Source organism: Marmota flaviventris, chromosome 12, assembly GCF_047511675.1.
Source record: "Marmota flaviventris isolate mMarFla1 chromosome 12, mMarFla1.hap1, whole genome shotgun sequence".
In the NCBI taxonomy this organism is placed as follows: Eukaryota; Metazoa; Chordata; class Mammalia; order Rodentia; family Sciuridae; genus Marmota; species Marmota flaviventris.
The window spans coordinates 28610933-28634204 of record NC_092509.1 but is presented as its reverse complement, the minus strand read 5'-3'; the positions used below and the strand labels follow the sequence as shown (position 1 = coordinate 28634204).

General features: G+C 33.8%; 1 protein-coding gene across 1 annotated transcript in view; it reads right to left on the bottom strand.

Moving 5' to 3' along the window:
* The window catches only part of LOC114106255 (protein adenylyltransferase SelO-like), a 40438-nt gene that overhangs the window by 13729 nt on the left and 3437 nt on the right, over positions 1-23272 (bottom strand). Inside the window, exons 3-16 of the mRNA XM_071619661.1 lie at positions 21812-21930; positions 21057-21185; positions 16527-16591; positions 16392-16448; positions 16203-16301; positions 15967-16079; positions 12227-12314; positions 10262-10331; positions 9483-9555; positions 7968-8051; positions 7066-7195; positions 3025-3069; positions 2838-2919; positions 2657-2749 (exon numbers count right to left, since the gene is read on the bottom strand). Of these exons, the coding sequence (XP_071475762.1) occupies positions 2657-2749; positions 2838-2919; positions 3025-3069; positions 7066-7195; positions 7968-8051; positions 9483-9555; positions 10262-10331; positions 12227-12314; positions 15967-16079; positions 16203-16301; positions 16392-16448; positions 16527-16591; positions 21057-21185; positions 21812-21930 (1247 nt within the window). The remainder of the gene's footprint in view (positions 1-2656; positions 2750-2837; positions 2920-3024; positions 3070-7065; positions 7196-7967; positions 8052-9482; positions 9556-10261; positions 10332-12226; positions 12315-15966; positions 16080-16202; positions 16302-16391; positions 16449-16526; positions 16592-21056; positions 21186-21811; positions 21931-23272) is intronic.

Here is a 23272-nt window from a genome sequence, read left to right as displayed (position 1 = left end):
GTACACTTCAACAGATTGTTTTTGCACTACAAAAAGAATGAGAATTATTCTATTTATTGATGTAAAAAGGTCTTCAGGATATATTATATTATTAAAACCTATATTATATAAATAGGCTCTTTTTTATATGAAAAATACAATATACTTTCACTTGCATCAAGAAATGCTAGAAGGACATATAAGAAATTAATAAAAATGGTTTCTCCCAGGAGTAGCATGAGGGGAATGTGTGGGTGGAGACAAGGGCTTTTAATTAGGTGACTACACTACCTATTTAAACATGAAGGGGGAGGAGGGGGAGGGTGGGGATTGGGACTGATGGCCTGTGTTACTGATGAAGCACTGGGACCTGGACATGCTCAAGTGTATTCAGCTACTAGGTGAAAACATCTAGACTCAAATTCCACAGGACCCTAATTCTACATCCTATGACTTATGCTGCCTTTCTTTTGGTGACTATGACTGGACATAGAGCCCCAAAGAGAAGTTATCTGCCCTTGGCTTCCTCCCTGGACTCCACATCTGCATTTAATTCAAGACACAGTAATGGGAGAAGGAGCTGCTGGTGCAAATGAGCTAGCAGACCCAGTAAGGGCTTACTCGCTGCTCAGATCACACTCCACCATGAAATTCTGCTGCCAGAACGTCACACAAAGTGCTCTTAGCATGAAAATGCCTTCAGATGGGCTTCCTCAGGCATGAGGATCCAATCCTGCTGTTTTTCTATTAACAGAAAATAAGTTAAAGACTAATGAAAATTTTACCATTATTACTATATTGAGCTACTCCCTCAAATGACATGGACTTCAGGACTTTATTTTCACTTCTTATACAAAATTAGTAGTTTCTGGACCCTAGGTTTAATAAACCACAATATCTAGCAACTTCTGAAAGTGTCTTTTTGAAAAATCCCTTTAAAACCAGATTTCTTAAATGTACTGTTGCCATATAGACATGTGCCAATAAAGAGGGCAGAAAGGCAAAGTGGTAGGTACCCACAGCCCAAGAGAATCGCAGCTGGAAGAATGATAGGCATATTTACAGTATTCACAAGTTGTTTTCTTTCACCAATCCTTGCCAACAGGCAAAAATCATTTAGTGAGTACATACTATTTGCTAAAGTCTTCCCTACATTTGAAAGACAGAGCTGATTAAATTTTGGTCCCTTCATAACCAAAGAAGTGTCCAGTGGAAATGCATCATTACAAGACCAGTGTGAAAAGTGCCAAGATCAAAATAGGCAGCAAGCTGTTCAGGTAGCTGCGAGGAAGGATATCTAAGTCAGACTGGGCTGTCACTGAAGGTTTACTAAAAGAAGTGAAGTAACAACTAAAATTTTCTAGATACATGAAAATGTTTGAATTATTCTAAAAGACCGTAAGAGTTAAGAGTTATGTCATGAAGAAAAACTGAAAGCAGGAAAAGTTATGATGGGCTTTACTGACTCCATGCTACCTAGATCAAAAATGACCATGGAAGCCAGTACAAAAGGATGCACGATGCTGCCCCACCCAGGGTTGCTGGCGTTGGAGGGGCAGTGTCTTGTCCCCTTATTGGTAACAATGTATCTCATCTCCCTAATAAGTACTCAGGAAATGATATCTATTATTATTAATAATTTTTCATTATTTTATAAAGTATTTATTGTAATGCCTGACCCTAAAGCTCTCAACAATAGTGGGTACTCAGTATTTGCTGAATAAATGCATGAGTAGGCTGATTTCAACACAAAGTTATAAAAAGATAACATTAACTATACAGAGAATGTCATAAAATGTAATGGAACCAATCTAGGTGCCCTTCAACAAATAAATAAGTAAAAAAATTTAAATTATAAAAATAAAATTGGGCTTTAATCTCAAAAATAATCTAAAAAATGGTTACAATCTAAAAGACTTGAGACTTATAAATAGATCTATGGTTCTAAAATTCCACAACAAATAGGAATCCTCTGGTAATACCCATACCATTCGATAATTCCATTTCAGTACTAGCACTGAAATGAAAAGGCAACACATTCTTAACATTGAATTACGTGCAGCCACTTTGGAAATAATTTAGCAGTTTTTTAAAAAGTTAAATTTAAATCTACTAAACAATCCAGCAACTCTACTCCTAATTCTGCCCAAGAGAAATGAAAACTTATATCTACAAAAACTTGTATATCATTATTTATAGTAGCGTTTATTCATAATGGCCAAAAAATGGAAACAACAAAAATGTCTATCAACTAGTAAATGGATATGAAAAATGTGGTTTACCCACACATGGATAAAGCCATACAGTCAGTAAAGAGAAAAGAACTACTGATGTACATTACGACATGGATGAACCTTGAAACTACACTAAGTGAAGAAGCTGGACACAAAAGATCCCATATTGTGTGGTTCCAGGTGTATGAAATATCTAGAAAGCAGACACCTTTAGAGACAGGGTAAGTAGAAACAGGATTGACTACAGAGGAACACTAGGGATCTTTCTAGAGTGATAAAACCATTCTAAAACTGGATTGTTACAATTACGCAAATCTGTTAATTATTAAAAAGAACTGAATTATACAGTTTATGAGTGGGACTCTGTGATATATAAATGGTATGTCAATAAACCTGGTAAAGAAAACTGAATGAAGAAAAAAGCCACTGTCACAAGTTAATACCTGAGGAATGTTGAGTTCCTGTAACTGGCTCTCGGTAATCTCACTGAGCTGCAGAAATGTCATCGTAAAGTCAGCTTCTGTCTTTTCCATGAGCTGATGAAAGTTAATACATTTAGCAATCTCAATACTTCAAAAATATTCTGCAGAGTAATGCAAATGTTAACAAAGGTGATAAACTCACATGTAAGAGAAATGCGATTAAATCATCATCACCCTCCTTTTCTCCAAGTAATCCCAGTTTGGCTTTGAACAATTTTCTAAACCTACAAGGAGAAATGTCAATTCAATTTGTTATTAAAATTCTCGCTATTTTAACAACTGTCAAACTAACCAAGATGTTTTAATATCTGTATTCAAGACTCACAAACCTTGCATAATAATGAGCAGGGTACTGATGGAGAATCTGAGCAGCACTGGGTGAGGAGTAAAAAGGAAAGAGTTAATCTTGATTTAAAATTAACATTCTCAAATTATATTTTATAAGAATAAAGAGTACAATGAATCAAAATGCATTCTGCTGTCATATATACCAAGTTAGAATAAATTAATTAATTTTTAAAAATTTTAAAAGAGTAAAGAGAACCTTCACATATATTCAGTAACATGGAGATTACATGCTACTAATTACAGCTTAGCAGTTTAATTATATATCATAGCTCATAGAAAATTATCACTATAAATATATTGTCTCAAAGATTTGTATATAGTACAGGTCAAATCATGTCATAAACTATTTGTTTATAGGATAAATGTGGACATGTATCTATAATACCAACAGAGTAACAGATTTTTTTGGTGAATTTAAAAAATCATCTTAGAACCAAATTAATGCATTACAAATACCTCACCCAATTTGATAACATTTTATTTTTCTGAAAGTCTGAAATAATAGTACAATATTTTATGGAAATATAAACTTAAAGGTTCTTCACCTTAACCTCATCTTTAAATAAACTGGCTCTTAACATTCCAAAGTGTATCTTACATTATCCAAAAGCTTAATGCATTCTAAAGTCCCACTCCCTTTACCTTGACCTCATCTCCTGTAACTTCCACCTGCTTATTTTGTGCAGCCACATTGGCATTCTTGCTGTTCCTTAAACACACACATACACTTCGACCTCAGGACCTTTGCACAGGCTGTCCCCTTTCCCTTAGTGTCCTTCCCCCAGATATTTTCATGGTTTGCTCCTACAACTCCTTCAAGTCTTTGCCCAAGTGCTGACTATTATTCTAAAATTCTAAATGCCTCCTTCTCTGTATTCACCACCTGTCACTTCATTTTCCTCCATAGTGCTCATCTCCTAATATACTTTATAATTAACTTATTTTATTTAATGACTGTCTATCCCTCCAAAAGTAAGCTCTATGGGCTTTTTTCCCCTGCTGTTTTATTCATTTCTATCTGCCTTAGCATTTAGTGTCAGGAACACTTTGAATGCCTAAGACTCAATAAATATTAGTTGAATCAATGAACACTGCAGGGAAAATCAGATATAAAATTGATGAGACACAGGGTGGCAGCAAGAATGCTTAATGACCATCATTTTACACCACTTCGATTTTTAACTATATGACTGTATGACCAATATTTTTATTAAATTAAGGAAACCATAGAAGACCTGTAAAACTTTTATCCTCTTTATAGTAATATTCCTGCTACCTATGGTTAATAAAACCACTATATGCCTTGTCTTCTGTTTGGGATCATGAATTGGAAAAGGTAAATTTTAGATTTTGTAGGGATAAAGGTGGTGGGAAGAAAAACATTTTAGGGCTGGGAATATAGCTCAGTGGTAGAGCACTTTCCTAACCCGGGCAAGGCTCTGGGTTCAATCCCCAGTACTGCACTTAACTTATCTTAACTTCTAGCAAACACATTTGAGACACAGAAATCATTAAAATATTGTCCTTGCTCTTAAGGTGCTCAATGTCCAGTGGATAAATCAATAAATATCTAAACATTCTCCTTTATTAATGTACTCAGATTACCATTCATGCATATTCACATACATACATGATATTTCCATTTGAATAACTGTGAACATTGCAAATCTGTCTAATCATTATTTACTCTTGCTTTAAACAGATAAACATGTTCCCTTTTAGTATAAATTCAGAATGAGAAACCACACAATTGATAGATGGAGATTAAAATTTCAGCTTTATTACCAAAAAAGCTAGTCTGGAGAACATGGCTTAGGTCTGCAGATAAATATGAATGATAAAATACTGCTACATATAACTGAATCCATACTAATTAATATACTGATAGCAATCATTTACCAGAGTAAATTTAAGATACTAAAGGTTATGCAAATTAGAGAATGTATTGCCTATATTTCCTGTATGAGTGAAATACTTGGAAAGTAATTGAGGCAGAGACTTCAAGAAGAAACCATGAAAAAAAAATGGTAGTAAGTAGTGAAATGGTTCTAAGTGGAGGGATGAGAGGATGAGAGAGTGCTAAAAATAGAGGAGGTACTGCGGGGTACAATGGATTACAGAATCCCAGGCTAAGGCAGGAGGATCATGGGTTCAAAGCTAGCCTCAATAACTTAGCTCAGTAACTTAGTGAGACCCTGTCTCAAAATAAACAATAAAATGGGCTGGGGATGTGGCTAGGTGTTTAAGTACCCTGGCGTTCAGTTCCCAGTACTGGGATGAGGAACACTTTAAAGGAACCTAATAATCTAAAAATCAAAATATTAAACTCTAGAAGTCAGGTAACTGGTGGTAAAACATGAAAACATTCTATAAGTCTCATCCTATTGGGATGGAAAGGAAAGCAATGGGCATATAGAATCTTCGTATTTTAAGACTTTTAGAATCTTAGAAAATATGCTGGAAAATATTTGGAAACTTGTTTTCATATAATAGTAGAGAAAGAGGCAGAAAAAGAAAGGAATTAGCAGTAGAGAAAAAAAAATTGTTTTTTTTTTTTTTTTCAGTAGAGTTTCCAAACCAACAGGGGAAAAACTGAATATTTCAAATTAAAAAAAAAAAAAAAGAGGGGTTGGGGGGTTGTGACAGTAAAATAATGATGAAGTACAATGTAAAGTAGAAGATACTTTTTGGAAAAAATAAAGGTAAGTAAAAACCTGTATGTACCAATAATACAAGAATAAATATGCAAATTTCAAACAATGTTTTAAAACTTGATTTAAAAAAATACAATTAGCCAGGCATGGTAGTGCACGCTTATAATCCCAATGGCTAGGGAGGCTGAGGCAGGAGGATCACAAGTTCAAAGCCAGCCTCAGCAACATAGTAAGGGCCTAAGCAACTTAGCCAGACCCTGTCTCAAAATAAACGATAAAAAAGGCTAGGGATGTGGCTCACTGATTAAGCGCTCCTGGGTTCAATCCCTGGTACTAAAAAAAGAAAGAAACTGCAATTAAAGTAGTTGTTCTGGATTTTTGTTGTTATTATTGTGTTTTGTATTTTGCTGCAGTGCTAGGGACCAAATGCAAAGCCTCACACATGCTAGGCAAACATTCTACCACTGAATCACATTCTCAGCCTAAAGAAGAAGCTCTTAATATGCATCTCTTAAGAATCAAACTTTTCTAATACAAAAAAATAGGGTCATAAAGGACTTGAATAACACAATTAATACCCTCATTTTGATATATTAAAACCTTTGACTATGGAATATATATTTTTATGTGTGTTTGTTAAACATGTCCCAAAATATTTTATGTTGGCCCACAAATAATAGAGATTTTACCAAACACATTCTTTGGTCATAAAAATATGAACAAGGGATGAAGTTGTACCTCAGGGCTTGAGTACTTTCTAATATGCTTAAGGCCCTGGGTTCAATTCCCAGTACTATTTAAAAAAAAAAAAAAAAAAAAAAAAGCACAAATAAAAATATTGACAAAATAATTCCCACTAATTAGAAATTAAGAAACATAGTGATAAATCACCCTTTGGATCAAATAGAAAATAAACTAAGGTTTCATAACATCACAAAAGCAATAAACAATAAAAACTTTATCCTAATAACTATGGAAAAAAGTCCAAATTGTCCTAGAGAAAACTATATAGCTTGATCCAGGCAACATGGCACACACACAGCTGTAATTCAGATACTCAAGAGGCTAAAGCAGGAGAATCACAATTTTGAGGCCAGCCTGAGCAACTTAGCAAAAGCCTATTTCCAGATAAAAAAAAAATAAAGAAAGCCATGAATATAGCTCAGTGGTAGAGGCCCTGGGTTCAATCCCCAGTACCACAAAAATACACAAATTTTTATCATAAATATCATATATAGGGTATGTATACACCTTTATTATTAAATAATAAAATTTTATTTAAAATGTTAGTTTCTGGTTTTTCAAAAAGTTATCATTATACAATATATTTTCACATAGATTTAATTAATAGATTTAGGATTTACTCACAGCTGCTTTTGCCCAAGATCCAATAATGGGTTTAGAGCTTGCAACAACTTATCTAAATTAAACATTCCAATACTGGCTTGATTTCCTATTTTATATCTTCTTTCATCATCTGATATGTTTGGTACAAAATCTGTTTAAAACAAATATCACAGTTTAACAATGGGGATAATAATAAATAAATAGCTTCTTTCTGTTTAACGGTTATATTTAAACTTAATAAATTTATATTTATTAGATAAAATTTTTTCTGACATTAGATATTTAACTCAAAATAATTTATTACCCATTTACACTAAAAGTTTTTAAATTATGAATATTTGCCTAATAGAGGAATACATTTCTAACCTATAGGAATGTATAGTTTATCACATATCTATTTCCTTTTTTGATGATAAGAAGAGAGAGTACTGGGGATAGAACCCAGGCCTTGTTCAAGACAGCAAGTGCTCTACCACTGAGCAACGTCCCCAGCCCATGTGTGTATTTCAAACTCCAGCTGGAGTTGTGGAGGTGCACTCCTCCACAAAGCCCTCTCTGAACCCTCCAGTTGTTAGTGGATTACTGTTACCTGCATTTTATATATTAGTGAAGTGAGAAGTTTCCAAATGCACAGAGACATTAAAATCCAGACACCAAAGCTCAAGCCCAGGTCTGTCTGACAACATATTCCCGGAAATACTTTATATCATCTCCTCTAATATATAATTCAGAGAAACAGAAACCACCAAAGGATTCATTGTATCATTTATGGTACCCAAAAGATCTAGTAGGCATAAAACTAACCATTTTATGAATGAACCTAATTCTTTCTACTACTGCATCATTGTATTATTTATAACCATTTAAAGTAAACCAATCATTTTTAAAAATGAAATACATACACATGTATAAATCATACATACCTGGATTATAGGCCTCCATAAAACCAAATGGACCATAGTCAATTGTAATGGATAACAAACTGAAGTTATCAGTATTACAAACACCTAAAACAACAACAGAAAATTCTGAAAAAACAATATTAAAATAATAACCTTTTTATTTTAACTCTATCAAATTATCCAGAATATAAAGGGTCACAGGAATGCCATGTTTTCCAGAGATGAAATAAAATTAGATTACAACTGAGTTTAACTGGTAACATTAAATAACTTAATATGTTTAGACCCGCTGGGTATTGTACGCTTGTAATCCCAGCTACTCAGGAGGCTGGGGCAGGAGAATCACAAGTTCAAGGTCAGGTCAACAACTTAGTGAGACCCTGTCTTAAAATTTTAAAAAATAATAATAATTTAAAAGGGAGGCTGACAATGTAGGAATATGGTTTGATGGTCAAATGTCCCTGCATTCAATCTCCAGTACCTCAAAACAAACAAACAACAACATTAAAAAAACCCTATATTTTAAAATTAAATTTAGCCTATTATTTTATAGTCCCCCCAAAAAGCCTTCAAATATTATAGGAATAAAACTCCAGAAATGGAACTTCATCTTTTATTTATCCTCAATATCTAGCATTTATTTAAAAGCACATATTATTTGAAATGAGACTAATAAAGGAATATGATAAATTAGTTTTCAAAGGTTACAAAAAGAAAACTAAGACCTGTCCCCTGTAATAGTCATGAGCTGCAGAAGATTAGCAGCATGGAGAGCCTTGCCCTTTTTTTGTTGTGCTTATGGGGTTGGTTGGTTTGTTTTTGTTGGAGATATCTATATAGCATAGAAAAAAGGTCTATAAGAACTGATTTGGAATGTTTAACAGTGATTACCTTGAAGAATAAAACTCACAGTTACTTGTCTGTACTTTATCATAAGTATTTATAATTTAAAATTTTAAAATAGCCTTAAAGACCTTTAAACATAATACACACATATTTGATACACATCACAATTTAAATTTTTAGAAAAGCCTTAAAGAACTCTAGGCATAATCCTTACTGATACACATTACGACCTTGAGGTTGGAAAGCTTTACAAGTAACTTTGTCCTATTTTGTGATTACTGTTGCATTCAAAACTATTTTAAACATGAAAAAAATCTTTCTTTGTTCCTTGCTAAAAGCATGTAAACATTAAGCTCATCCACAAGAATTTTTTCTTCTTCTTCTTTATTTTTATTTATTTATTTGTTTGTTTGTTTTTTGTTACCAGGGATTGAACCCAGAGTAGTGGGGAGAAGTGGGTTCTTAGCACTGAGCCACATCCCAGCCTTTTTTAATTTTAATTTTGAGACAGGATCTCAGTAAGTTGCTTAGGGCTTTACTAGGTTGCTAAGGCTGGCCTTGAGCTTGCAGTTATCCTCCCTCAGTCTCCTGAGCTGCTGGAACACAGGAATATTTTTAACTATATAAAAATAAAATTTTTACTTTAAGTTAATTCTACTTCCCATCAGAAGAATGCAATAGATAACTTACCATGAGCAAAGCCAACAGACATCCACAAGGCAATAAGTTGTGCTGTCTCAAATACCACAGTGGAAAAAAAATCCTAAAATAAAATTCAGGAGTTTTCCAGGTTTTCTATAGCATATGGCATAATCTTTTATGATACTTAAGACAATGTACATCTTCAAGGAGAACATGGGAAGAATTCAAACATTGAGAACAGAAATACATACATGTATTTAAAACAGAATAAAGTAAAATTATTCATCCAGAAATAATATATTTAAGAGCCTCAGATATTATGGTCAATATTCTCCATGAGCAAGAAGAAAAGTTAAATAGAATTTATAAGAAAGTTCAATTAAAGCATTACGAGTTACTAAATTTTGCAATGTCACCAAGAAAAATAACAGAATTCCCTATTCTGTAACTGTTGAAAGAATGAAAAGGGATATGAAGATCAAAAACCTTCCAAAAGAATAGGAAATCATGTTTTATTATTATGTATTGGATTTGCTTTTTAACTATTACTATAGAAATATCTATACACCTAAAGTGTGAGGGAAGAAAATATGTGATCAAGTTATAAATGCCACTCAAAAGTAACATACATAGTCAGGATGTAGACACACCTGCTCTTTTCTAGGCAGCTTTCAAACAAAACAACTGTCTTGTCTATAATGTGGTTCATCTTCTTTTTCTCTAACAAAATGTTCAAAGTAATCTATACTTCCTTTCCCAACTTTACTTTTGTAAGTTATAATATCTAACATTGGTGGGCCAACAAGGGAAAAAGGAGTCAAACTTACCACATATCTATTAGGTTCTTTGACATCTATTGAGGGAAAATGTTCCTGTATAATGAAGTCTAATAGTGTCCTGGGGAGAAAGATATAGTGTCAATCTTCCTTATAATACAGTGCTGCATATCCAAGCACCTAAATCCATTCTCAGCATTTATGAATTCATTAGATCAACTTTAAATTTTAAAAACTTTAAGCTTTTACTCAAAAATGGCAAAAGAAAAATATTTCTTCAAGATTTAGCATTCCTGCACCTCCTCCTTCCACCATGATGTTCTGCCTCACCTTGGGCCCAGAGCAATGCACTTGGTCAACCATGGACTAAACCTTTGAAACCATGAGCCAAAATAAACTTCTCCTCCTCTAAATTGTTCTTGACAGGTATTTTGGTCACAGTGATGAAAAGCTGATAAGCATGGAGAATCCAAGCAGTAGTGACCCCCAAAAGTAAACAGATAGTTAGAAACAATGCCCAGTGAAAATAGACAACTCTATTCAACAGCAGGACGACCATGATCTCAGTAAACATTTGTTAAAAAAGAGAGAGAGAGAGACTCAAAACAATCATAATAAATGCTTATGACTCTTTTCTTTCTTTTTTTTATGGATTTCCTACACCAATAACTACAATATAGGATCCACATTCCAAATGACACAAAGGGTCTAGCAAAATTTTTCTTCTGTATTTATAATGATTTTTTAAAATGGTATTGTATTAACATGGAAACAGAAGTCCTCTTAAAGAAGGAAATATTTTTGTCTGAAGTAACATCTAGCTAAGTTGGCTTAATAAGATGGAGTTTTGTGTGCACAGATCACAGTAGGCACCAAGACAAAAGAGAATGGTGGAAGCTGAAACAACTTCTCCTCTGGCTCCCCAACAGAAATCTTCAGAAAGATGCACCCTGTCCTAAAGACTCTGTGTAAATCTGGACTGTTGCTTGTCTGTGCTGTTGGAGGGGCTGAACTTCATTGTGTAAAGGAACAGATGTGAGAGAGGTGCACCCAGGAATCCTAGCATTGGGGGAGAGCTATGGATTTCTGTAGGCTGCAGAATTGGGGAGTTTCAGTTACTTACCCCATGGCTCTAGGTGGCATGAAGACCCTCAGCTATAACCAGGTTGTATATTACATAATAAATCCCTTGAGAAAAGTGACTACTGGTTGTTGTCCTTCTTCTTTTTTTATATTTTTTAACTTCCTAGAAACCTCACAAGGTATTTGACACATAGCAAGTGTTAAAAATAGTTATTAACTGAGGGCTGAGAGTGTAGCTCAGTGGTAGTGTTTGCCTACCAGACAAACGAGGCTCTGAGTCTGACATGCAGCAACACACACACACACACACACACACACACAAACACACATTGTTAATTGAAGTTCTTGGCTTTACTTATAAGAAAAGAAAATATTTAATTTCTCAGCACATAAATTAGCATTTCCCCAATATTTTTGTACCATTTTTTAAAATTTAATTTTCTTAGCTTTAGCAACAACATGGATAAACTTGGAAGACATTATGTTAAGGGAAACAAGGCAGGCACAGAAAAACAAATACAGCATCATCACATTTTCATGTGGAATTTAAACAAGTGGACTTAATAGAAGTAGAGAACAGAATGGCAGTTACCAGGGGCAGGGACTGGGGAAAATGGGGAGATGCTAGTCAAAGGGTACAGAGTTTTTGTAATAACATAAATAAGTTCTGTGGACCTCATGTACAGACAAAGGTTAATAATAATATAATGTACACCTGAAATTTGGAGTAGATCTTAAGTATTTTCATCACACACATACACACAAAGTAACTGTGAGGAGATGAATATATTAATGAGCTTGGTTGTGGTAATCATTTCACAATGTATACATATGTCAAAACATCACACTGTATACCTTATATATGTACATTTTTATAGTTAATTACCGCTCAATAAAGCAGGAAAAAATAACTTAAAAAAGCAATTTTCTAACCTCAATAAATCCAGTTCACCATAATGAGCCAAAATTTCTAATGATCCAATTCTAAACCATGATTTTGCAGCACGCAGCACTACTGCACCTTAAAAAAAAAATATTTATTTTAGCTGAAAACTACGTTAAGCGCTGGGGTTGTAGCTCAGTGGTAGAGTGATTGTCTAGCATGTGTGAGACCCTAGGTTTAATCCTCAGCACTACATAAAGATAAATAAATAAAATAAAGATAGTGTGTCCAATTACAACTTAAAAATATACATTTAAAAAAACTATGTTAAGCTATGTCAATAATAGCAAAATATTTGCCTGAAAATTAAAAGTTAATTTTAAAAAATAAGATAACCACTTAATTTACCAAAAAAAAACTAATGTCTACTGCATGAATGGTCTCCAGTTTTTCTCAGAATGCTTAGATCCACTAAGCTTTTAGAAACAGAATAGCTAAAGGCTAAGAAGTGGTTGTTATCTGCAAACTACAGATTATCCACTGACTCATCGACTGTGGCCCTTTCCCTGTATCTCATCCTGAAGTAAGGAATTAATACATTATTTATTTTGCTTTAGGTCATTATAAGTGCCTTCCAGACCTGTAATTAATTGAGAATTAACTCTAACAAAGATTCTTGTGTATGTTCTGACTTAAAAATATACTGAAGAAATAAAATAAATCTATACACTTTGTCTTTTTAGCCTTGTATTGCCTTCTTCTGTTTTGATTATGGATGTTAGTAATATAATTAGTAAACAGAATCAATGTTTCTTTCTTATAAGAAATGCTGTAGTTTACATGGTTAGATGTTAAGGGGAAGTCTATGCTAGAGTGAAGCAAGCCCTGCTCTGTTGTGCTGTCCTCCCTTCAGTAGACAACCAGGCTCACTGCTACCTCTTTGCCTGTGCTGGTCTCCCCTCTTCCACATACCCCACTCCTTCTTCTCTCCTTACTGAACTCCTACTTAACCTTATGCTCAGGATCAATTCCCACTTCCTCTATAAAGCTCAACTGATCACCCTTTTATTGACCTCTCTTTTTTTTTAATTATTCATTTGTTCCATGAGTTTGAATCTTTTCTCTACAAAGTTTCTTAAGACTATGGCATACTTATTAATTTTGGACCCACTAGAGTTTAGTCCAGTGGTAAACACAGAAAGGGTAGTTTTTTTCTGGGTTGAATGCCTTATCCAGGGTCAACACTTATTCACAATACTAATCTGGATATTTATTTTCATGTCTTTTTCAACAAAAACTATGTAAAAACATCTAGGAAAAACTCAAAAAATTACTCTGTCTCCTTAATGAATGAATAGTCACTGAATCACTGAATTTAGCACTAGAAGTATCTTTAAATCTAACCTCTTAATTTTAGGTGAAAAAACTAAGGGGCAAACTGTTTAAGTAACTTGCCTAAGTCACAAAGCTAGTTTCTGTAGAGCCATTCCAGTTTTCATATATCCTTTTTTCTTTTCCAGTATACTAATCTTGCTATGTAACAGTGGTTCCTGGGCAAATATTAGGATAAAAGTACTATCAAAGTGTCTGTATTTGGTGGGGGTGTGGGTACTGGGGATTGAACTCAAGGACACTCAACCACTGAGCCACATCCCCAGCTCTATTTTGTATTTTATTTAGAGAAAGGGTCTCACTGAGTTGCTCTCTACTACTGAGGCTGGCTTTGAACTCACAATCCTCCTGCCTCAGCCTCCTGAGCAGCTGGGATCACAGGCCTGCACCACCTCGCCCAGCAAAGAATCTGTATTTATGTAAAGACTTAAATATGGAAATTATCTTAATGGACTAATAGAAGAAATTCTTGGGATCATTTGAAACCATTAAGATTGTGGCTCAAAATTCAAATAAACAATGTATATAAGTCACAGCCACAAAAGTAAATAGCACTGTACTAATCATTCTAAAAGTCTGTGGTTCGAATTTCATATCCAATCCTCATGAACAAGAATAACAGGGGGCTGGAGTAATGGCTCAGTGGTAGAGCACTTGCCTAGTATATGTGAGGCACTGGGTTCAATTCTCAGCACTTTATATAAATAAATGAATAAAATAAAGGTCTGTCAACATCTAAAAATATATTTTAAAAAAGACAAGAATACTTGCTAGCAGCCTATGTGCAATAGTATCATTTTGTTCCAGTGACATTAAAAGAGAGAGAAAGATGCTGCAAGATAAATAATCCTTAATTCCTTTATGCATGAATACTTTTATGGGACTATTTTTTTAGGAAGATCTTATAAAAATGTATTGCAGGGGCTGGGGTTGTAGCTCAGTGGTAGGACACTTGCCTAACATATATGAGGCACTGGGTTCAGCACCATATAAAAATAAAATAAAGATACTCAGAAAAATTAGAAATTATACCCCATTTGATTCAAATGTATGATATGTCAAGATCATTGTATTGGGCTGGGGATGTGGCTCAAGCGGTAGCGTGCTTGCCTGGCATGCGTGCGGCCCGGGTTCGATCCTCAGCACCACATACAAACAAAGATGTTGTGTTCGCAGAAAACTAAAAAATAAATATTAAAAAAAAATTCTCTCTCTCTCTCTCTCTCTCTCTTTAAAAAAAAAAAAGATCATTGTATTGTCATGTGCAACTAATAAAAAAAATAAAAATAAAAAAGATATTATGTCTACCAATAACTAAAAAGTAAATTTAAAAAAAAATAAAAATATCATGTCCATCCACAACTAAAAAATAATTTAAAAATGTATTGCAATAGTTTGAAAGTTCGTATCCTACTAAAATTCAGATGTGAAATCTAATCACAAAGGAGGTGGGGTTTTGGAAGGCTATTAAGTCATGGGGGCTCAGTCCTCATGAATGGGATTAATGCCTCTATAAAAGAGGCTCCAGAGGTCTGCCTTCCCCTTCTATCATCTGAAGACACAGTAAGAAAATGCCATGAAGCAGAGAACCCTCATCAGTCATGGAGTCTGCCAGCAAATTGATCTTGAACTTCCCAGCCTCCAGAACTGTGTGTAATAAAATTTCTATTGTTTTTTAATTACCCAGTCTAAAATGTTTTGTTATAGCAGCACAGACCAAAATATGCATCATGCACTAAGTACAAAGTACATAAAATGTACTCCTAGTGAATCACTATGAACATCAGAAAGAATGCAGTCCATGACAGACACAGTGATATCCATAAGACCCATAAAAGCACAACGGACTGTAAGTAGTTCTTGACAGCTTCACTTTTAAGCTCTTAAATGTTAATTGTTGATTTTCAGGTCTCCTCTCTTCCCCAAAGATTCAGTCAAATCTCTTTCAGTCTCTTTGGCCTCTCTAAATATGCAGTATACCTCTACAGCATACTTTCTCACCCACTCTCTAGTTTTTATTTCTAAACTACTAAATGCAAAACAAAAAGAAAATTCAGCTTATTGGTAGAGAACATAAAATCAGAGAAATCAGGCTCCATGGAAAGATCTGTGGGGCTCTCCTGGGAGTAAAATGTAAGAACCTTCCTGTATTGGCTTTGTGACATTTTTCCCAGCTATTCCTAAACATTTTTTGTTCACTTCCAAGATGTTTGCCTCAGAAATGGATGGGTTAGTGATATAAGGATACAGGAAAGGCTACTCTATTCTGATACTGCAATGCTAAAATTATATCTTGAAGAACTATGGGTTGTTTTTAAGGTGACCACAAAGATGTCCAGTAACTGTTGATCTTAAAGAACTTAGTTCAGTTTTCTGTAAGTATTCTAAAAACAGTTACCTCGTTCTTTCATAATATTTCCATTGTAGAACTGATCTCGCCATACTTCATCATCACTTACAACCAGGCTGAAACAAACAGAATCCAACAATTCATCTGCAATCAAGAAATACCTTAAATGACAAAAAACTATAAGAGATCATATTCTCAGAGATTTATCTGCTCTATTTTCCTAATACATTTCTGGAGATAATATGATGCAGTCCTGAAAGTTATTTGAAGGAAAAAGGAATTACCTTACAGCCCTACTAGTTGGAATTCCAAGGTAGTGCATAGCCTCACTACACAGAAATTCTCTCACCGAGGAACGAAGTACTGCTCTACCATCACCATTTCTATAGGAAATACAATTTAAATGAGTTTCATTTGTAATTAAGACAACATTAATTCTTACTTAAATTTCTAAACATATTACCAAACTATACCGGGAATATGGGGTCTTTCCTGAGCCTTTTAACTGGAGCTCCCATTTTTCACCCTGTCTTCAAAAAAAATTACATATTAGAAGATTTAGGTTAATATGTAATAAATAAGCTATTATATAAGAAAATATGTGGTACCTGTTCATGTAAGTTCCAATAAGGTGAGCTCTTCCATCTCCAAGCTGATCTGCCCACATCCCAAACTAAGAGGGGAAAGGAAAATTATTCATGCATATTATCTTTAAAGCTTTGATAGTAATTTTTATAGTCAAGGTCATTTTGTCAAAATTGAGAATAAGTCATTCTATTTCTAGAAATATAACACTTTAAAGTAACAAATTCAATCAATAAAATAAGGGAAATTCACTTAATAAAATACAAATTTAAAGCAATTCATTTTTATGTATGTGTATAAAGCACCAATTTAAAAAACAATAAATTAATAGAAGGAAGACCAATAAAGTAGAGGAAGGGGATCAAGGGAAGGGAAGGGGAAAGGGAAAATATTATATGCAAGTATGAATATGTCAAAATGAACTCCACTATTATATGAAACTATAACACATTAATAAAAACATTTAAAAATTGATTATTTTACTATTATCTAGAACTCAGATCAAATTTGTTAGGTGTAGAACACTTAGAACTGATTTATTTAGTTAGAGAATATAAACTAGGGTTGCACATGTAACTCAGTGGTAGAGCCCTTACCTAGCATGTACAAGGCCCTGGGTTCAATCCCCAGGACCAAAAATATATATACCTGAGCGTGTGTGTGTGTGTGTGTGTGTGTGTGTGTGACAGAGAGAGAGAGAGAGAGAGAGACAGAGAACTAGGAGCAATTTATTAACAGACTATGCCTATATTATATGTCTACAATACAAAATCATAATTATACTTGTACCTAAAAAAATTGTTCTGAACTTGGATTCTTAAATTTTTTTGTTAAAATTTATTTATGGTTGTTCAACCCAAGACTGACCTTACATTTCTATAAAATGGGTTAACCTTTGTCATATTGCTGCTAGAATGAACACTAATATATGAGAAGTAACTTGTACAATGTCTGACATTTGCCAGTGTCCATAAGACAGTAATAATTATTATGGCCAACAATCATTTGCTAATGTAGACAACATTCCATTTTCAACATATATGTTACTCCACCAGAGTCATCTCTGACTTTGCAGGACTAAGAGAGTGGTCCTATAAGCTCCCGTATCTCCTATACTCGCCTGAATCACTACCTTGATGTTCCTGAAGTGTGTTATTTATCTATCATCTTCCCTAAACTACTAGCCATTTGAGGGAAAGAGACAGATTTCATTCACTATTACAGTTCCCAGCACACACAGGGAGTTCTAAAAACAGCTATGGAATATTTAAATGATACTTAAAGTTCCAGAATTGAGAAAAATCCATCTAGTATTTTGTCATCCTCACCAGGAAGAGACCACCACAAAATTTGAGTATCCATTAAGACTATAAGTCTGAGAGGCTCTCACCATTATCTGGAAAGGTTCCAAAGTGAACGATACTTAAGTATATTCCACTCCATGAGTGGAAAGGACAAAAAATTATTAATTCAGTGCTAGGAAGGAAATCAGGATACCAGGAAGTTAGTTTTCCATCAATAAAAGAGAAATAAATTTGAACTAAGTTCAGAGTGGCAAAGACATAAACAAATATCTATAACATTAACATGAAATTGATAAAAGTTTAATTTACTAGTCCACCTATTATACTACAAAAAAGAAAAACCCACAAAAAGAATGCTTTAATGAAACTCCACAGAACTTGAGTTTTGTTTTTGTACTTTGGCAATATATGTGAGCAATGGTATAAGACAATTTCAAATAAATTTCATCTGTACAAGATTACTTTTTGAACCTTGACATTTCTGCATTGAGTGCTAGAAAAGACCAAAGGATCATTTAGTGCAGAAGTTTCTCAACTGAGAAACACAGTTTAGTAAAACACTGTTATTCCTTGAAAACAAAATAACAAACCCTGTAGTATGTCTACAAAATGGTAGACATACTAAATTTGGCAGATTTCTTTGCTGGCCCACTTCTCCCAGCTTCTGGAATGATCTTTCAAGATCAAAAAACTGAGGTGCAAGTCTATCACAGATGACTCTCAAAATCCTCTCCAATTCTGGGCTGGGGTTGTGGCTCAGCAGTAGAGTGCTTTCTAAGTACCTGTGAGTCCTGGGTTTGATCCTCAGCACTGCATAAAAATAAATTTAAAAAATAAAGGTATTGTGTCAAACTATAACTAAAATATAAATTTAAAAAAAATCCTTTCCAATCCTAATGGTTTCAGTTACCTTGCTTCTTAGTTTCTGAGCCTTTGAAGAAGAAAGGAATTCACTAACCCAATATACCAGAGCTTGATCTCATAACTACTGTACCAAAAGTTCATATGTAAGCACTTTTCATAATTTCCTAATTTAATCCTTACACTATTACTGTTATACGTTACTGCTGATTCTAAAAATTATTCCCTAATTAAAATCATCATTACAAAAATAGCCCCTAAATAAACAGGCAGCGTTTCATTCTGTTTAGCCTGCAGAAAATGACAGAAATTTCAACAACTGGTCCTGCATTTTTTTATCTGTTCTTATTTAGACACCATGCCCTGAACTTGTCTCAACATCTTGCTTCATTGTTACAGTGTGCCTTAATTATCTCCTTATTGCTACAGCATCTATTACACCCTCCAATGAATCTTTATTTCCTTATTTATTGTCTTTCTAGCAGTTCTACAACTTTGATTTACAGCTACTCTGGCAAAATCATAATGTTTGTCCTCCTGAGACTTTTATACTGACACATTGTGCTACTTGGCTTTGCTTAAATCCCTTGCCAATATTGCACCAAGTTCTCTAGCAAAAATTCATGTGAATTTTATATTTGTGCTGCCCCAGTTTTCTCAATTCCATTTTTTAAAGCTTCGTTTTTTAAGTTTTTCTGTTTGTTTGTTTTTGTGATACTAGGAATCAGACCCAGGTCCTGGCAAATGCTAGGCAACCTACCACTGAACTATCCTCCACCCCCTATTTAAAAAGGTCAGGCTCTAGCTTCTCTCCCATAATCCCCCTTTTAAAATACTTTATTTTTCAGAGAAATTTTAGTCTGACAGCAAAATTAGGAAAGTACAGGGCTTTTCCATACACACTCCATGTGTATCCTCTCTATTACCAACATCCTCCACCACAATGATACACATTGGCATCTCACTATTGTCCAAAGTCCATAGTTTAGAATTCATTCTTGGTGCCATATTTTCCATGGGTTTGGACAAATCTGTAATGATGTGTAGCCACCATTTATAATATCACAAATAATAATTCAATTGATTTAATAGTCCTTCATGCTCTGCTTATTCATCCCTTCCTCCTCCTAACCCGTCAACCACTAATCTTTTTACTATCTCCATAATTTTGCCTTTTCCAGAGTGTCATAAAGTTGGAATCATAGAGAGCATAACTTTTTCAGATAGGCTTTGCTCACTTAGTAATATGCATTTAAGTTTCCCCATGCCTTATTTTTTTTAAAGAGAGAGAGAGAGAGAGATAAGAGAGAGAGAGAGAATTTTTTAATATTTATTTTTCAGTTTTCGGTGGACACAACATCTTTATTTTATGTGGTGCTGAGGATCGAACCCAGTGCCCCGCGCATGCCAGGCAAGCACGTTACCGCTTGAGCCACATCCCCATCCCCATCCCCATGCCTTTTAATGGAGAATACTATTTCATTGTGAGGACGCAATATAGATTATTTATCCATTCATCTATTAAAGGAAAACTGGGTTGCTTCCAAGTTTAAGCAATTATGAATAGAGCTACTATGCAATTTATGTGCATGTTTTTGTGTGGACCTAAAGTTAAACACATTTCAACTCAAATGCCAAGGAGTACAACTGCTGTATCGTATGGTAGAAGTAAATTTAGCTTTTTAAAGAAACTACTAAGCTATCTTCTAAAGTCACTGTACTATTTTGCATTCCCACAGCAATGAATGAGAGTCTTTATTGTTTCACATCCTCACTAGCATTTTTTTTTTTTGCCATTCTAATAAGTGTGGAGTGGTATCTCGTTCCAATTTGCAAGTCCCTAATGATATGACATTGAATATCTTTTCGTATACTTGTTTGCTTTCTCTTTATATTCTTTGGTTATGTATTCAGGTTTTTCGCTTATGACATATGCATCTTTTTTAATTTTTAAATTTTTCTTTATTTTTTTTTTAGTTGTAGTTGGACACAACAGCTTTATTTCATTTGTTTATTTATTTATTCATTTTTATGTGGTGCTGAGGATCGAACCCAGGATCTCGCACGTGCAAGGCAAGCGCTCTACCACTGAGCCACAACCCCAGCCCTAATTTTTTAATTTTTAATTGTGGACACAACACCTTTATTTTATTTATTTATTTTTATGTGGTGCTGAAGATCAAACCCAGTGCCTCCTATGTTCTAGGAAAGGGATCTACCACTGAGCCCAACCCCAGCCCCAACATATACATCTTATGATGACATTCTTCTACAAACATCTTGTTGAACCCTCAATATCATAATATTAGAGAAAATAATTTAAAATAACTTATAGCATTTCAACCAAATGTTTCTATTTACATACAGGAAATGATGTTGTATTCTTACCTGGTGGCCACCATATCGGTGAGCCAATGGAACAGATCCAGATACTATCTTTCCACCACTTACAAGCTGGATAAAATCATCCGTTTCTGATACAGATAAATCAAGATCCAAAATATCTTCTAGAACTTCCTGAGGCAGAGAAAAAAAGTCTTCTTACAAACCTAAGTAATCTTTGAATAATTTTTAAGAAAAGAGACCTAATAGAAGAAAATTACAAGAATAGACTTCTTCTAAAAATACATTACATTTTATAAGAGATATACCAGACTTTCTATGATTATTTATGCTATTTACAGAAAATTAGTTCTATGAGACAGTTCTAAAATTTTCATGGATTTCCTGTGATGCATCAAAAAAATAATATTTTTCCTAGCACGTATTCTTTCAAAGAACTAGAAAAAAGTAAATGCCCTATTTTGATATCAAATACATTTGTATCATGAGAGAACAATTTAGAATTTGTTATTAGAGATAATTTCTAAAAGTTATGTAGAATAAAAATTTAACTCATTTTCCTCTTTTCCACAAACGCATATCTTTCTTGTAAGATAACTTCAGGATGAAGCTGAATACTATGCTCCAGGAACAAGTATTGAAAAGTGAGCTCTAAGAATGATGTTTTCCAGGTTTCTGAGCTTTAAATATAAAAAGTTATCAATAGATTAACAATAAAAACTCGGAACAATTTTTAGACTTTCTTAGACAAATGTTTTAGTGAGCTAAGTATTTGTGGTAAGACAAAAATAAAGCCTAACCTTTGAGACTGCTGCAAGAAGTACTCTTGATTTGAAAGGAGTAGGGAAGGCAATTGAAAAAATACAGTTTTTCACTTTACGAACATAATTTTCCTGAACAGGATCAACTGGCAACACAGCTATCAAAACAAAACAAAACAAAACCCTTCTTATTGTTCTCATTTGTTGCATATACAGCATTAATATTCTTTTGAAAAACTATGGTTCTTCAAAATGCCTACTTAAACCACTATTTTCTTCATATTTTTATTCAGAAGACTATTTTATCATTTTCAACATTATCCAATATTCTCGTTATGTACAGGGTAAGCATCCCTAATCTGAAGATCCAAAATCCTAAACTTTCTGAGCACCTACATGATGCTACAAGATGATTCCAGATCTGATCTCATGTGACAGTCACAATTAAAATGCAGGCACACTAAAAATATTTATAGAATTGTCTCAGACAACACGTATGAGGGCATATGAAACATAAATGAATTTTGCATTTAGATTTGGGTCCCATCCCAAAGGTATTTCATCATGAACATGCAAACATTCTAAGAGCTGAAAAAAATTATAAAATCTGAACTACTCCTAGTCCCAAACATTTCAGATAAGGGATGCTCAACCTATATATGGATCTGTCCAAGAAGATGGGAAGTGGAAAATGTTTAAAACAAGACACATATTCTAGACAGTCTATAAAGATTTTCATTTTGGAAGACAAGAAGGATGTACAACATGTTTATAAGTAATAAAAATAAATAAAATGAAGGTGAGTGGCATTACTACATTAGTCAACTCAAAATAACCAAAATATATTATACACTTAATCATATGAATTCTGTCCTTAGGAAACTCACAATAATCAAAAGAAACACACACACACACACACACACACACACATATATATATATATATATATATATATATATATATATATATATATATATCAGGCAACACATGGTTTACTAAATGTACAAACTTGCTCTGGATCCCACTATAAACCCTGAAACATTTGATTCATGCCTGCTCAGAAGGATAAAAGTTTAAAATTGCTCCTAAAAGCAACTGACAAACTGTTTCATAAAGTTCATGCAGTAAAGCACATGTACTACACTTAAGAAGCTGTGAAGGAAGAGAGCTTTGAACTTGCTTTGGATACTCAAGAATGTATTTATTCTTGTTTTAGAAAAATTCTTAAATTCTTCATCTGTTTTCCTAATCCAAAGCAATTAAAACAAAGAATAGAAGAAGAGAGTTAGCATGTTAATAAAGTCATAAGAAAAGGGGGTATAGCTCAGCAGTACATTTCTTGTCTAGCATGTACCAGGCCCTGGATTCAATCTCCAGTACCACAATGAAATCAATCAATCAATCAATTAATCAATCAGACTAAGGGGCACAAAAATCAATGTTTCCAGATAGAGCTTATAATCAAAATGTGTCACCAAATTATTTAATAAACAAATAGGA